The sequence below is a fragment of the Clarias gariepinus genome, chromosome 10, assembly GCF_024256425.1.
Source record: "Clarias gariepinus isolate MV-2021 ecotype Netherlands chromosome 10, CGAR_prim_01v2, whole genome shotgun sequence".
Classification (NCBI taxonomy): domain Eukaryota; kingdom Metazoa; phylum Chordata; class Actinopteri; order Siluriformes; family Clariidae; genus Clarias; species Clarias gariepinus.
This window is the reverse complement of record NC_071109.1, coordinates 25,376,701-25,390,009: the sequence shown is the minus strand read 5'-3', so window position 1 is coordinate 25,390,009 and position 13,309 is coordinate 25,376,701. Positions and strand designations below refer to the sequence as shown.

Genomic DNA, 13,309 nt, shown 5'->3' with positions numbered 1-13,309 from the left:
AAGAGACCACCGCAAAATAATCAGTTTCTTATGTTTTTTTTCTTAAAGGTGCATGTATTGGTGAGATGAACAGTTTTGGTAAAAAAAAATTGTTAACTGCTGGCAATATTACTTCTAAATTAAAAACATATTTTTTTGTAATTTAGAGTGTATATTAAAGGAAATGACATCACAACAAATCAAAATAACTCAAAATCATGCAGTATTTGCAAAGCTTTAATAGCTCAAATAAAACAAAATGCAAACAATTTGTAAACAAACTGTATTAATGCTTTGGCTAAATAGCGTTAGGAAAACATTAGGTGAAATGTCCTTGATTTGCAATTACAGCTTTTATGTGTTTTGGTATGCTCTTCATTAGTTTTTCACATTGCTGTTAAGTAACTTTATCCCGCTCTTTTTGCCAAAAAAAAAGTAAAAAAAAAAAAAAAAGTAAACAGCTCAGCTTTGCTTGATGGTTTGTGACCACCCATCTTCCTCTTCATGACATTCCAGATGTATTCTGGAGTAAATTGCAATGGTCTCTTATTTTTTTTCCAGATCTGTATAAAGCAGGTAAGGTGTTAATGCATACCACCTATAGTCCTGATCTTGAACCCCGGACAAAGAAGAAGTGAAGACAAAAGTGCATTTGTGGCTTTCAGCTCAGCTGAATTTTTTTTTTAAATAAACGAATATGAAGGCTTGTTGGCAGCTGGACAAGATAATTTATGTCAATTTCTTTTCTAAATGTTAATTAAAATCAATTCTATAGCCAGAGTGCGGCTCATTTTTGACTTACCCTCGTAGATGGTAGGGAATTTATTCTTACATTTTTCTTTTCTTTTAAATTTTAAACTAGAATTTTAACACAATTCAATTTGAAGCCTCTTCGCATTTCCAAAGTTATTTTTAATAATACAGCAATCTATACAAACTTAGATTTAGAAACCCATCCAACATTTTGTGTATTGGGCATTTTTAGAGCAGACAGGAGCTCAACAGGTACAGAACTTAATTTTGTAATGAATGGCATTTACCACACATGAGGGTTTACACATATTGTAAGCGTTATCCACAGATCTTTACAAGTAGTTCATAATTTACAGAAAAGCCAAATATCTAAATTAAAAAATTGGCTTGAACTCAAGGGGCCTGGTGTATAGTATTACAGTGGCACTACCTTCAAAAATGCCTAGAAGACTGCTAGCACATTTGTTTAATGATCATTTGTCTCTGTAGGTTAGAGTCATTTCTTGTTTTTTTTTTTTTTTTGGGAGTTACACAGGCCTTATAAATGTAAATCAGATCCCACTTTTTCATACAGAATGAAAAAAGGTTCAACTGTATCTGTTTGTGTGAGGAATGGATGATAGTGTGTGCATCTGCGTATATGTGTGTGTGTGTTTGCCCTGAGGTGTGAGCAGCAGCTGGTTGTACTGTTGGTTGTATGCAGATTCTAGCTGACAGATTTGAAATGCTGAGCCTCTGCAGAAATATGCCCAGACAGATTTGTGTGTGTGTGTGTGTGTGTGTGTGTGTGTGTGTGTGTGTGTGTGTCTTTCTTTCACATTAAGAATATTTGGCAGACCCTTGGCATTCTCGTAGCAGTATGTAGAGTATCCTGAATCTAGTGCCCATCTGTGTTTCACATCACACTTCTATCTCTCTCTCTCTCTCTCTCTCACACACACACACACACACACAAGATACACATACACACCTAATAAGAAGCCTCTCAAGGTCACTGCTGAGTCCATCTACTATTCTAAGTAGTGTGCATCAGCGTGCACGCAGGCATGCATGCGCGCACACACACAACCACACACACACTATACACTATAATACTGCAGAGTTCTGCCCTAGTGACCCTCTATAGCTTGTTGTTGCTCTCTCTCTCTCTCTCACAATGGTTTATGTGTGTGTGCGTGTGTGCATGTGTGTGTTGTTATGTGTAGTCTGATATCTATACAGTTATGGCCCAAAATGCTGTCTACTCCTAGAGTGCAGAATGTGCCAAAATGACACTGTTTATCTTCATTAGTCCTGAGAGCCATCTCTAGCCATCTCTCTCTCTCTCTCTCTCTCTCCATCTCTCTCTCTGTCACACACACACATAGACACACACAAACACGGCTACTCACACAGACACAGTTTTAACCTTTAGCAGAGACTAAACTGCAGAACAGAGCTCACATTATTAATGACCCCTATTACCCCTTGGAGTGGAGGAGGCCATAGGAGTCCTTTTGCTTTGTACATCATTTTTCCTCTTTCTATCTCTCTATCCTTTTCTTCATCTCATACGCATGCACTATTCATCCACTTAGTCCTTTTCTGTGTGTCACTGTAAATGGAACCCTGGATGGTGGAATGAGTGTGAGGGTAAGAAAAAAAAGGAGAGAAAGGCTGAGACAAGTGCAGCTCTGTAAAAATGTTTGATCAACCTCTTCTACACAGCAGAGCAGAGTGCAACAACATACACACACACACACAGGTCTATGGCGCATCAAGAAATGAGCGAGGCTCTGGAGAGTGCACCAGAGAGATGTATGACTACAGTAGTGCGGCTGTAGCAGAACGAAGGCTGGTTAGTACATTAAGTAAATTAAGGCATGGGTAGTGCGAGGGAAAATAATGCAACCAAAAGCAATAATGAAAAAAATTACATAGAAAAAGAACCACAACAACAACAAAAACCTCAGGAAAAAAAACTACTGTACAAACTAAACTACAATCTAATTAGAAAAAAGACTGTATCATTAAAAGTAATAAAAAAAACATATTAAAGCTGTGGTGCTAGAAAAAAAGTGTGTGAGAAAGAGAGAGAGAGCCTTCCAGTATCTATTCTATAGGCATATTGTTGGTTAAGGACCAATGGTTAAAGAGAAAAACTCCCCACCCCTCATGCCACAGCAGTCTACAAGCGCTAACAATTCATCACCAAGACATCATATGTACATTTTAATCTTTATATAAATGCTACACATAATGTTGTGCAATGTCCACAAAACATTTACAACAGTTAGAGAGTTTTTCCCCTCACCAAACGACAAAGCTCTCTGTCATGAATCTCTGTTTGACTGATACTGACACTAGAGACTCCTTCCATACATGTTATTTAAATGTTTCTCACGGAAACCTTACCAGTACATTGCATTTTTGTTCGTCAGTTTCTTATTTGGCATACTTTTTCCTGTACACCACAGGCTAAAATATGTAGAAGGGTTGAAACCCTGTTGAAAGTTGATAGATGAATACTCTATAGTGTATGGAGCAAAGAGCCTCACAGATCATTTAAAGCTGTTTAACAAAAGCTGTTTTGGTATGCTCTTCATTAGTTTTTCACATTGCTGTTAAGTAACTTTATCCCGCTCTTTTTGCAAAAAAAGAGTAAAAAAAAAAAGTAAACAGCTCAGCTTTGCTTGATGGTTTGTGACCACCCATCTTCCTCAAAAAAAATCTTAATTTTGTCCTGGTCCAATTACAGTGGATTTAAAAGTCAATAAAAAAAATTACAATCATAAGCCTTTTGACCCCTGTAATGGGCAAAAAAAAAACACACATTTGGTTAAATTTTTTTTATATATACTTGTTTTGGAGAAAAAAAAAACATGTCACCCTAGCATGCAATCCAGCATAGGAAAACCCAGCATGTATTCAGCACCATGGTCAGCTCCTCTTCACGCACAGAAGGGGTAAGACGCCCCAACTCATTGTAGCCAGAATCAGAACAGCATCTACCATCCTGGTGTCAACAGCACCCAAAAAAAGCGCCCAACCAACAATGACCAGGCCCGTAGAATCTTCTGAATGCAAGACTCACAGTCCTTCTTCTATCCACTGGAAACAAACTGCCCAAGAATGGCTGCTCCTATTCTCAAAGACCTTTGAAAAGCTACCATTTCAACCACTCCTTGCTGACTGACTTCCCCTAACCTGCAAATTTTTCTTTTGTGTTCTCTAAATAAAAGAGCACTTTTTTCCTATTCCAGGTGTTCTCATTATGTGTGTCTTGGCCTGCCTCACTAAACACTTTACACTCTTTTATAGGGCAATTTCACATTTTCTAGATTTTTAAAAAGATTTTTCTGTGTTGTGAGGTTATTGTTTGTTTTAAAATGTATTTTCATTGCTGTCATTTTTATGTTACATATTAGGGATAGTGATGTCACCATATATGGTCCCTCACCTGGTAATAGAGCCTAGTGTATAAAAATATTTTTTAAAAGATACTGTTAAAGGACCAGTTATTTGAACAAAAAGAAATTAGCAAAAATGTAAAGAAAAAAAAAACAGAAATATACTGTAAAATTCCACAGTAGTTACCAAATGTGGCTCTTAATTGGCCCATAGATGGTAAGGTCATAGATGGCAACTTCACTAACCCTGATTTGAACAATAAAAAATGACAGCAAAAATTGTTTAAAGAAAATGTTTAACACTTACAACATTACGGACATTGGGACACCTGTGGTTTTGGGTTGTTTTTAAAAGTTTGTATAATAAATGATAAAATGACTGTGGACTACAGTTTATGACCCTGGAATAACATTCAACGAACAACCCAAATCACAATGCTGTAAATATGACTAATAAAATACATTCTAAAAAAGCTTACGCTATTTATTTTTTCTGAAATGCCCAAGCAGGTTGCAAACCCGGGTCTCATCAGTGAGAGGTCCACGAGGGAACCTTTTGTACACATATTGCTTTGTCAAACGAAAATCGGCAATTACATCAGGAAGCAGTCAGTAGAAGGGAACCTATCATTGACAGTATGCAAATGACAGAGATGTACAGGTAATACTCACAATTTTTTTAAACTAAATGTTATGCAGTACACATATTGTGCAAACATCATATTAAGTACTGGAAACTTACATGCTATATAGATGCTGCAGTAGAGCTACAGTGTAAGAGTGCAAAATGACTAAATAATAAGAAATATATTTCAATGATTTTTCTACCCTTGTTTGTTTAATAACCTTTTTATTTTACTTCCAAAACAATACTTTTTCTGTGCCTCTTGCTGCAGCAAATCGCTAACACTGGTTTTGCTGTGTTTAGGAGCCATGATGCACTTATTTATATTTTCAAAAGTTTTAAAAATTCAACAGAATTTAAAAAATTCAACAGAGATTATTCTACAACACTCAAGAGACAACTGAGCACTTTATGTATAAGAGGCCTGAAGTGCATGCATTGTGTGCGGGACGGTGTTGTATTCATACATCTGGTTAGGTTCGCTGTGTCCGGTTCTCTGATCAGGATTTATGAACTCGGATGTAATGCAAATTGAACAGTGTGTGAACAGATAATCAGTGGCATGAATGCTGTAAAATCTTAAAAATCTTTTCTTTGAGGTTGTATTTGCAACATTGTGTTGGGGTAATTTCTCTAACATTATCCTGATGTCATTTTATCAAAGTATGAATTTTAAAAAACAATCTGGACAACCTTCCAAAAGCACCTTCCCACTCCTGCTTCCAAAGTAAGATATTATATCATATATTTTTTTATTATTCTAGTGGTTAAAAGGGCAATTGCAACAAAAGGTAATCCAGAGAGTTCCATATGGGCAGATTTTTTAAATAAATAAAGCAACTGTGATAGCCACTTTCCACTTTAGGTCCCAAGCCCAATGACGCCATGACTATGATGTCATCGCTATAGCTCTGATAATGCTATTTTAATAGTACTAATGTCATAAATGTGCGAGGGCCCTCTTGTTTTTCTAAGTTTTTTTTTTCAATCATCAGGACACAAGCGAGTCCAGAGATTTTGATTCACATGAGATTTTGCTGCATAGCTTATACACACTTGTCCATGTACATGTCAAACTCGGTACACTTATAGAACTCATTAAGCTGAACAACTTTCACTATGCATGTCATGGGCTTAACTCAACATAAGGTCAGATATTTTGGGTCATTTGCAAAACGCACAGTTTTGACATCAGCACTATTAAATACACATAGTATGCATCCTACACACACACACACAAACACACACACACACACACACACACACTATACACACATTCTACACACACACTCACTATACACACACATATACTACACACACTACACACACATACTACAGACATACACTACACATCCTAAACACTGCACACACACACACTTCATATCCTACACACACACAAACACACTGTACACATCTCACACACACACACTACACACACATACACATGCACACTACACATCCTATACACACTACATATCCTACACACGCACATACACACACACACAAACACACACACTACACATCCTACACACACACATGCACACTACTTATTCTAAACACACACAAACACAAACACACACAGACACATAGACACACACTTTACACCCTACACAAACAATGACCAGGCTAAGCACCTGCGCCACCAAACCGGGCCCACATTAAGTGACATTAGCAACTAGGGCTTTTTAGGGGTTTTAATGTACTCAACAGGGAAACAGGTGCACAGGTGCATTGTCTTTTTGAAGGTCTTAACATGCTGGGTGTCGATGGAACAGGTGCTTGGGCCCACTCATCGCTGCTCGCAACTATACAGTACACTATTCATTTTTGTTATATGGAAAAGTCACTTTCCTCTGGTTATGCTGTAGACTATGTCATGCATACGGTGGCCCTAAAGTGCACAACAAATTAACAAAACCAGGGGGCCAGGGGTAGCTCAGTGGTTAAGGCATTGGACTATGGTTCGGAAGGTCCCAGGTTCAAACCCCACAACCACCAAGTTGCCACTGTTGGGGCCCTTGAGAAAGGCCCTTAACCCTCAACTGCTCAGATGTGTAATGAGATAAAAATGTAAGTCGCTCTGGATAAGAGCGTCTGCCAAATTAACAAATCCAAAAACAAAATACCAAAAACAAAACAAAAAACCTCCCTAGAAAATAGTTTTGGGTTTTGTTATTTGGTTTTAAATTTGTTAATTTGTTTTTTCCGTTTTGTTAATTTGGTTTTGAATTTGTTATTTTGTTTTGGGTTTTTTTGTTTTTGTTTTGTTTTGTTAATTTGTTTTGCACTTCAGGGCCACCGTACATGCAACATATTAACCTTAGGAAAAGCAAAAACTATTCAGCTACACTGAGATTGGTAGACTTACATTACTAATGAGACTTGAGGTTCTTCCTTCGTTTAAAAACACCTTAATAATTTTTTACAAATAATTTAACCACTAATCAAAGCAATACTTGAAAATGATAAGCTGTGTACCTGTTACAGAGAATAGAGAAATTAGAGGGGTTTAGGAAACTTGATAGGTGGTGAGTTTAAATTCATGCACTGCTAACCTCCCACAGTCAGGTCTATAAGCCCCATAACCCTCATTTGTTTAGTTGAATCTTCTCTCAGTTTTAAGTTGGCTTTAATGTAAATGTGTAGCCTAGACAGGCAGGGTGATTTTTAAACTAGAATTAAAAATTGAAGACTAGTTCTGCACTCTGGCTATGTGTAATTTGTTAGTGATAGAATTTTCAACCTCTTTAATATAATGCACTATTTGTTACAACACTTTGTGGTATAAAAATAAATTCCGCCATAACATTAAAACCACCGAAAGGGTAAATAAATAATATTGATTATCTCTTCACAGTGGCACCTTTTGTAGGGTGGGATATATGTTGAAAGCGGAAAAGAATGTTTCTAAGTAAGAAAAATGGGCAAGCGTGAAGCTCTAAGGGACTTTGACACGGGCCAAATCGTGATGGCTAGACAGCTGGGTCAGGGCATCTCTAAAATGTCAGGTCTTCTGGGGTGTTCCCAGTATGCAATGGTTAGTATTTAACTAAAGTGGTTAAAGGAAGAACAAGCAGTGAACCAGGGACAGGGTCATGGCACACAAGGCTCGCTGATGCGTGTGGGAAGCAAAGGCTAGTCCATCTGGTCCAATCCCACAGAAAAGCTCCTGCAGGATAAATTGCTGAAAAAGATAATACTGACTTTGATTAAAAAGGTGTCAGAACACACAGTGCATTGCAGCTTGCTGTGCATGGAGCTGCATAGCCAAAGACAGGTCAGAGTGCCCATGCTGCCTCATGTCCATTCCCAAAAGCTTCTAAAAATGTCCACATCAGCATCAGAACTGGACTATTGAGCAATGAAAGAAGACAGCCTAATGTAAAGGATAATCTTTTATTTTGTGCTTGTTGCTTACCTGGGGATGAGATGCAACCAAGATGCATTATGGTAAGAATTTATGCTAGAGGAGGTTTGAGAAACCTTAGGTACAGTACCGGCTTTCATGTAAATGTTACTTTAACACGTACCACCTTACCAAATATTGTTTTAAAGCAAGCACCTCTTCATAGAAATTGTATTCTATAATGACAGTAGTCTCTTTCATCAGGATAACCTGCCCAGCTACACTGCACAAAAATGTATTGAGGACTTCACCTCCAGTTTTCCCAGATCTCAATTCAATAGAGCATCTGTGGAATGTGCTGGATAAACAACTCAAAGTAACGCCATGCTGCCAGATACCACAGCACACCTTTAGAGGTCTTGCCTCAATAGGGAAGCCCTTCAAAACGACCACACGATATTAGACAGATGGTTTAAATGTTATGGCTGATCAGTGTAAATCTAGTGTACAATCAACGCACACTGTTTCCATGAATACAACAGCAGTCTGATTTCTTTTAGTTAGAAATACACGAAGCAAATTTGTGTATGTACATCTAGAATTGTGTATAATTTTAAATGTATCATTTAGATAACTTACAGAACAGGTATTTGTTTGTGGTGTATATAGAACTTTTATATGATATTCTTTTTGGTATCAGGTTTTTTTTTATTTACAAGCCACAAGTTGACTTGTTGATGCAACAAAAAGCCATGCAACAGAATGTCAAGATACAAGGTTTTGAGAGTCTTAATTTCTCTCTTACAAATTTGTCCTACAGTATACAGTTCCCTTTATAAAACGAGCAGTGTGCAGGAGTTAAAAAGGAAGGACAGAGTGAGTGAGGGAGTGATTTCAGATATTGCATATGTTTATACAGTTAAGCCCCGAGCCCTCAAATCTAAAACACCACTGATTCATTCCATGCACTATCCAAGACTGTTTTTGCAGCACTTTGACATAATTGCCTATAAGCTCTCCCATACTGCTTCAAGTCAAACTGAGTGACTCACAAAACAATGCTGCTTGTGCTCACCAGCCAGACACAAAATCTGTCAAAAAGGCAGAAATAAAAGGGAGAATATTGTAAGACAAATCTTCTAAACAACGCTTTTCTCATCTCTCTCTTCTTCCTCTTTCATTTGGACATTCATCATTTAACACGGCACCTGATGCAATTCCATGTCCGCTTTTTCATCCTTGCCTACATCTCCCAGTGTTGTGCACACCATTTTTCTGTTCTTTTGCTATACCTGGCATCCTTCCATCTCCACTTTGTGTTTACTTGGAATTTTTCAATCTACAATTTATAGACAAATGTGCTAGCCAGCAATCCACAGGCAGACATTTGACATAGCAGTGGGGGTTCAGTGTTGACGGACAATAACCCACAAAGCTATCACCAATCAATCAACACAGGATAGACACTACAAAAACAGACCACACCCCCAACAACTCTTCAGTTGATCAAGTAGGGAGCAGGCTTCTGCTCTTACTGCTTTGGACGTTGATGTAGCTGGTGGAGTTATCCTTGCCCAGCGGGTTTTCGACCACGCAGGTGTAGTTCCCAGAATCCTCCAGTCTCACTCGGGTAATCTGGACCTTTGAGTTTTTCCTGTGTAAAAGAAACAAAAAGGAGTAAGGAGAACAAAGCATAACAGTGACTATTTTTCAGGTGATCTAATGATCCAATGATGTGCCCCTTGCCTTAACTTAACCACCTCCACCACCCCCATTAGATTTCTCCAGATTTCCCCCTTTTCATTAATACAACACAACAAGCCATGTTTAGAACAAACAAGTATTTTTGAAACATTTTTGGCTGCCATTGAAGTAATAGTGATAGTGTTCAATCCATACACTATTAAAATGCCCCAAAATTACCTGGAAGCTTTTAGTCACTGAGTGGCTAACAAGTAGTGATGGGTCGTTCATGAACGAATGGTTCTTTTTAAACAAGTCTTTAACGTGACTCAGAAGAACGAGTAGTCTCCGAGAGTGATTCATTTATTTTCTGCTGGGCGCATGCGCAAAGCATCGCAAAACCTCCGTAGGTTATGTACAGGAAACAGAAATGAGTAGATACCTTTGCGTCTATTTACCCGAATCATTCGTTCTTTTGTCACGTGATGCCCATAGACGCTATGCAGTGCAATAGATTCAAAATAGCGAATACATCAGACTAGAAGACTCATGAGAAGATTTAATTCTGTTTCTTGTGTAATGTACTGCAAAGTGTATATGAGTCACATGACAAAAGAACGAACGACTCGGACCAGAAGATATTAGAGGTGATCTGCTCATTCTGTTTATCATAATATGTCCTTAGCTGTACTGTTATATTTTCATTACTGGAACTATAGTCAAAAAAGTGCAGGTAGATGGTTGGGGGTCTGTTTATTGAAAATAAACATTTTATTTTATTTCTGATCAAAAGAACGAAATTCGAGAAGAACGAGAGTCAAATAACCGAGTCACTAAAATAATTCAAACTTCCCATAACTACTAACGAGCAGACAGACATTAATAATAAACAAATTGTAAATTAAATGGCTGAGAGTTTAAAAATTTGTGTGATCATGTCCATGTCATATTCCGTATATGATCTGAAGATTTCTCCACTACAGGCATAAAAAGCAAACGGCCTTTGCACTACATTTAGCAGTTCACAACCATTTAAAAAACACAAGGTGCAAAAACATGCTTTGAAAATAGCATATGTGTAATAATAAACATATATGTGATTTTATATGACATTTGCATCAGAATACAATTTTTATTTTTATTTACCTAAACATTGAAGTTCAGGTTGTTGTTTACAATTCCAGTCGTAATTATAAGCACGAATATCAGGACAAAAGTGTCTATGAAATATCCCCTTCACTAATGACTGTTTTGAAGGGCCTTTTGAAGTAACTCTTTTTCAACAATTCACTTTGCTGTGTCCTTACAAATGGGTGCCATGGCTGCTTTGAAAATTCACAAAGGACCGCACAATAAATCTCCTCTATCGTGAATACACTGATCGTATTTCATTCTCACTTCATCAGGGTGTGTGTGCGTGTCAGCCCTGCTGCTTAAGTGTAAGCATACACCCCCACCTTCATCCCTCACTCCGACACACACACATCCTCACACGTATTACACATGGGAGCAGTAACCAGGCAATCTTCTCTGATTCCTGTATAATCCTGAATATCAGCACTTTGTCTAGTGAAGAAAAGGGAAAGAATTTATAGATTCCCACCCCCTGGCTTATGCACATAAAATTAAATATCATAAAATGTCTTAAAATAATTCTGGGCCAGTTAGTGGGTATATTGCATTTAACATTGAAGTACTGCATGGGTAATATCAGGTACCTACTGTAGTGGTGCAAGTCATTGAATTACACAGAAAAATGTAATGTATCTATAAAGAGTCAATCGCGGCGTTCACATGATCATTAAAGCGGTGAGACTACCACCAGAGAAGTGGCTGCTGTGAATGATATAAATGCATTCGATTGACTTTGGAGAATGTTGAAGCCAAGAACAAGGATGTTTACAGTCTCCTACTTCCACTGCAGGTTTCCCACCAATCATAAATTTCTATAACAAAATGATACCTTTGAACTACCGCTAACTATTGAGGTAAAGTTGAAACGGGAAGAAGAGGAAAATGATGCATTTTAGCTGTGGAACAGTTTGTGTATTCTAACTGTTAACTTTGTTCGGTGCGTGTTGTGATTCAACTGAATATAGTTTACCTTTAACTAGTGCTAGGAATTTTTTTTCACTAATTGGGTTAATTCAAAGTGAAGGAGCAGACGGCACATCGCTGCCTGATATTCAAATTTCACTTTGGAGATATGAATCTGTACAGGCTTTAAACATTCTGATAAAACAAGTTTATTTAAAACATAATGTAGCATTCGATCCTAAGTGCTAATTCGCTAGTCAGAATTATGTCATTTTAGACATAGTTGCATTCAACAGACAGGAAACTGGATGACTCTAATTCAGATGAGTGATGTATATTCAATTATGCTAAATATGTAAAATGTCCTAAACTTCTAAAATATCTTTTACCCACCACTAAATAGTGTTAATACAGCCTTAAAATGTGCTATAGTTGTTCCTGGACCGGGCTCTCAACAACATGGGTCATTCTTTGCGCTGTTTTTTCAGCATTTACGATATCTCAACTGGCTACTGTAACTAATCTACTGTAACTAATCTACTGTAACTAATCTTTTTTCTGTCAGCCAGTTGATCAGTTAAACTTTGACAACATGGATATATGACAATGTTTGAAGCATGGAAATAGCAAGTCTCCTTCTGCCGATGTGGGCAAAAGACCTCAAACACAAATTGAGGAAAAAACCCAACATTGTACAACTACACTATTTCAATATATCATTGTTGTCTTTTTTTTTTTAATCTAATTAGTTGTTGTGTATTGGTTTGCATTATTTTTAGTGAGCTAACAGTTTGATTTGTGCCATTGACTTGCGTACTAATCTTATTGGTAACATGACTATTTAATTAATCCATTATCCCTTACTTATTTTATATTAATTAAGTAAGGGATAACGGATTAATCCAGGGTAAACTGATAATATTTATCTTCTTCTCTTATTAAAATGTATAATGGATTGTTCAGTTTTTTGAATGGTGGCTGAAGTTTAAAAATCTTTCGCTGTTCTATACTCTTAATGATGATTAATAAACTTCATGGACTTTAGCTATGTTTACTAATTTCATGCTGCTGTTTAACAATAAATACCAGCTTAAATTGCTATAACTCCTTTAAAGGTAACGTCTTCCTTTGTTTATTTCTGGTGCTGTGCGCAGCCAGGCTGACTTGATGTCATTCCATAAACAAGGGGGAAAAAAAGCTTAGATTTAGGAATTATACCACAAATTGATTTTTGTTGCTGTGGCATTTTATATCGTGACAGACATGCTCCCCATTTACTCTGTCAGGAAAGAACGGTTCACTGAGTTGTGCAAAAACAGTAACAGTGCCATCACCAGTAGCAAATAGCACAAATAATATTTAGAAACTATTTTTGAATATATACATTAATAAAAAGAAGCCTAGATAGTGCTGTTAATATGTTTAAACAACTATAGATACCTACTGTAGGTAGGATTTTTTTTCTCCTTTTTTTTTTTTTTTTAAATAAAAAAATGC

The 13,309-nt window shown here is 37.1% G+C and overlaps 1 protein-coding gene across 1 annotated transcript in view; it reads right to left on the bottom strand.

Annotated features, from left to right (window-relative positions):
* The window catches only part of nrg2b (neuregulin 2b), a 71,221-nt gene that overhangs the window by 27,750 nt on the left and 30,162 nt on the right, over positions 1–13,309 (bottom strand). The window contains exon 3 of the mRNA XM_053505452.1: positions 9,628–9,746. Within this exon, the coding sequence (XP_053361427.1) occupies positions 9,628–9,746 (119 nt within the window). The remainder of the gene's footprint in view (positions 1–9,627; positions 9,747–13,309) is intronic.